Source organism: Pipistrellus hanaki (genome assembly GCF_964339955.1).
Source record: "Pipistrellus hanaki genome assembly, chromosome: 5".
Lineage (NCBI taxonomy): Eukaryota > Metazoa > Chordata > Mammalia > Chiroptera > Vespertilionidae > Pipistrellus > Pipistrellus hanaki.
Genome location: NC_140507.1, coordinates 78,411,000 through 78,414,964, shown reverse-complemented (window position 1 = coordinate 78,414,964; position 3,965 = coordinate 78,411,000). Strand labels below are relative to the sequence as shown.

At 41.0% G+C, this 3,965-nt stretch overlaps 1 protein-coding gene across 1 annotated transcript; it reads left to right on the top strand.

Moving 5' to 3' along the window:
- Nucleotides 1-1,867: 1,867 nt before the first annotated feature.
- On the top strand, nucleotides 1,868-2,821 carry LOC311623371 (olfactory receptor-like protein OLF4; the record flags this gene model as incomplete). The annotated part of the gene is made up of 1 exon (XM_084885366.1): nucleotides 1,868-2,821. One exon carries the CDS (start codon nucleotides 1,868-1,870, stop codon nucleotides 2,819-2,821), a length of 954 nt encoding a protein of 317 aa, XP_084741492.1.
- Between the last annotated feature and the right edge of the window lie 1,144 nt (nucleotides 2,822-3,965).

Here is a 3,965-nt window from a genome sequence, read left to right as displayed (position 1 = left end):
AAGCCTCAAGCATATTTGTCCATGGGAGACTTCTGATATGAACATCTAGGTACTATTTATGAATTCTTTTAAGAAAAGATACTTGATGTAGACTTAATCTGGAACATGGTCTATAGTCGACATACAGGATGTCCCCCCAAAATGTATACACACTGTACAAACTGGTAGTTCAATGTATCTACTCGTAGCCTACATAGTGCAGGAGGGAGGGAGAAGAACATGGACATAACAGATGAAGGGGCCCTGGTGTGTTGTGTTGTTTGGCTTAAAAACTGAAAGCAGTCCTCTGAGCAAAAGTACCTGGACTCATATATTCCAACTAGAGGTCCAGTGTACAAATTCGTGCACTGGTGGAGTCCCTTGGTGTGGCCTGTGGGGATTGGGCTGAAACCAGCAGTCCAACACTGCTTACTGCTCTTGCCTGCTGCTCCTGCTCATCCTGGCTTTGCTGTGCCTGCCACTGCCACTTTGTAGCCTCGCTGCTGCTCCGCTGCCGTTTCCAGGCTGTGGTGGCCAGCCTCAAGCCCTGCATCTGGCACTTGTTGGTCAGCTGAGCAGTGCTCCCACTGTGGGAACGCACTGACCACCAGGGGACAGCTCCTGCAGTGAGTGTCAGCTACTTGGTGGTCAGTGCACATCATAGTGACCAATTGAATGATCAAAAGGTCATGTAGACTTTTATAAATATAGGTATGACTCTAAAATTAAGAGAAGGTAACAAGGAGGAGATCCTTTTAGATTCACTGGATGCTTTTGCAACCAGATTGATAAAGTGCAACATTTACCTAATGTGCACAAGGCACCCTCTACAACTTGAAGTTTCAACAGCAACATGCAGGCTACCTTGTTTTTTACTATTTTCTGACACCATCTCTCACCCTGCTCTGCCTTGCTCACCCCCCCAGATATACTGGGTCATTTTGAGCATTGATTTTCTAAAACAAGCATCTTCCTCAGGGCCTTTGCACTGGCTGATCCTTTTGTCTGCCAAGAACATCCCTCTTAGTCTTCTGCTTATTCTTCACTGAGGTGTCTGTTTACTTGTCATCTGTTGGCTAAACTCTGTAAAAATGAACATCTTCTATGCATTATCTTCATTTAATGTGATTTACTTTTTTTTATAGCATCTTCAGCATTGGATATGTGATATTATCATTTTTATTTGATTAATTTTTTGTCATTGATTTATAGAGACTTATCTTTTTCAGCATTGCATATTGTGAACAGTGCCTGGAACATGGTCTACAGTGAAGATACGGGATTTCCTCCCACCCCCAAAAATGTATACACACTGTACAATATGATAGCTGAATTTTATAAATTAAATGCATTTTAATAAATACTACCTTTATTATTATTCAAAGTGTGAGTTACATTTTTTGAAACACCTTATAGATACCTCAAGTGAATTAAAGATATTCTCAATAAAACAGCAATATGCATTATGTTTGAAGAATTAATTAATGGTAAAAAAGAAAATTTTAATGAGAAATGGCAATAGAGATTACTTAATGGGAACTAGATCATATACCAAACATAGAAATTATTTTTCCTGATTCCAAAATGCAAATGTGTAATTTATTCTCAGTTACTAATGCTTGCTAATGTGAAAATTAGTTATTTCATTTTTTCTTTCTCTTTCTTTCTTTCTTCCTTCCTTTCTTCCTTCCTTCCTTCCTTCCTTCCTTCCTTCCTTCCTTCCTTCCTTCCTTCCTTCCTTCCTTTCTTTCTTTCTTTCTTTCTTTCTCTCTTTCTTTCTCTCTATCTTTCTCTCTCTCTCTCTCTCTCTCTCTCTCTCTCTCTCTCTCTCTCTCTCTCTCTCTCTCTCTCTCTCTCTCTCTCTTTCTTTTGCAGTCACCTCTGACATATGGAACCAGACAATGGCACAGAAGTTTCAGAATTTATTCTTCTGGGACTTTCTCAGGCACTGGAACTGCAGCCCCTTATATTTGGGCTTTTCCTCTCCATGTACCTGATCACTGTGTTTGGAAACCTCCTCATCATCCTGGCTGTCAGCTCAGACTCCCACCTTCACACACCCATGTACTTCTTCCTCTCCAACCTGTCCTTGGTAGACATCTGTTTCACCTCCACCACCATCCCAAAGATGCTGGTGAACATCCAGACACAGAGCAAAGTCATCACCTATGAAGGCTGTATCACGCAGATATATTTTTATATCCTCTTTGCAGTGTTGGACAACTGCCTGCTGACCATAATGGCCTATGACAGGTATGTGGCCATCTGCCACCCCCTGCACTACTTAGTCATCATGAACCCCCAGCTCTGTGGACGGCTAGTTCTGGTGTCCTGGATCCTGAGTGCCCTACATTCCTTATTACACAACTTAATGATGTTGGGTCTCTGCTTCTGCTCAGACTTGGAAATCCCCCACTTTTTCTGTGAACTCAATCGGGTGCTTCAACTTGCATGTTCTGACACTCTTCTTAACAACTTTATGATATATTTTTTAATTGTGCTCCTTGGTGGTGGCCCCTTTGCTGGGATTCTTTACTCTTATTCTAAGATAGTTTCCTCCATATGTGGAATCCCATCAGCTCAGGGGAAGTATAAAGCATTTTCTACCTGTGCGTCTCACCTCTCAGTTGTCTCCTTATTTTATGGTACGAGCCTAGGAGTGTATCTCACTTCTGCTGCTACCCAAAATGCACACTCAAGTGCAGCAGCCTCAGTGATGTACACTGTGGTCACACCCATGCTGAACCCCTTCATCTACAGTCTGAGGAACAATGACATAAAGAGGGCACTGTTAAGATTCCTTGACAGTGAAGCTTTTAAATGGCCAATTGTGCTATTTTGAAGAATTGATCAGGAATGAAGGGTCACTTCAAAGCCTCAGAGCCCTATTATTTTCTGAGACAAATTAATCCAATCTTTTGACCATTCATAACTGGAAATTCTGGTCTCATGAGTTAACATGAATTATTTTGGAATGATTTATTCTCTTGTGGCATATATCATTCAGAGAAATATTTCTGTTGTTTCCTTGAAAAAGTAGTCATGTATTTCCCCCCCACCATGGACATAAGTACATTTGGATATTAAGGGTATCTAAATAATTTTCCGCAGGAAAATTGGAGATCACAGTTTTCATGGTACAAGTCTAATCATTAAAGTGTGGATAGGATGTCTATGTGTTTGTGTTCTTATTCACTGGGTGAAAAATTACCTTGAAAGTTTTATGTGCTTTTTCTTATGTGTTATTTTTCTGCTTCTGCTTAAAACCATTCAATGTACTTCTTACAAATGTGCTTCTTTCTATTAAGACAGGATCTGTCAAGCAATGTGCTAAGAGATTTTGTAACAGAAGTCAAAGGAATAATTAATTTTTGCTCCCCATTAGTCTCACTGTAGTCCCTGCCCTGGGGAACACTTGAGATGCTCTGCCTGTGGATTTCTATGGCCCAGGTGGCCTCAGGTCAGAATTGATAGGGAGTTAGCATTCTTGGGAATGACCCTCCATCACTTTTGGTTGATTAATACCCAGCTCCTCAACGGTATATTTGGCACTCTCTCAGAGGTCCCTGGAGAGATTGAGTCCCAGGTGCTCACTGCAGAAATTGTTCATTCAAACTCTCACTCTGCTGCCTACACCACCCTATCTCACATCCCTTCTTCTCTACTCATGCTTTCTAGATCCACTTCTAAAAACGTACCTGCAATCAATCTTTATCTCAGGCTCTGCAGTTCAGGGAAGCCAGTCCAAGGCAGACATCTATTACAATTTTATTTCAATCGGGCAAACACTAGAACTCCTGATTCACCTCTTAATCTCTCACCAAATCTGTTGTATTAGCGATTTACTAGTGGGCAACGAATTTCTCCAAATAAAAAGGCCTAAAATAACAGCAAATAGTTATGATCTCAGAGATTTTGTGGATCAGGAATGAGGTATGGCTTCTCTGGATTCTTTGCTTCAGGGTCTCTAATGGGCCACAGTGTCA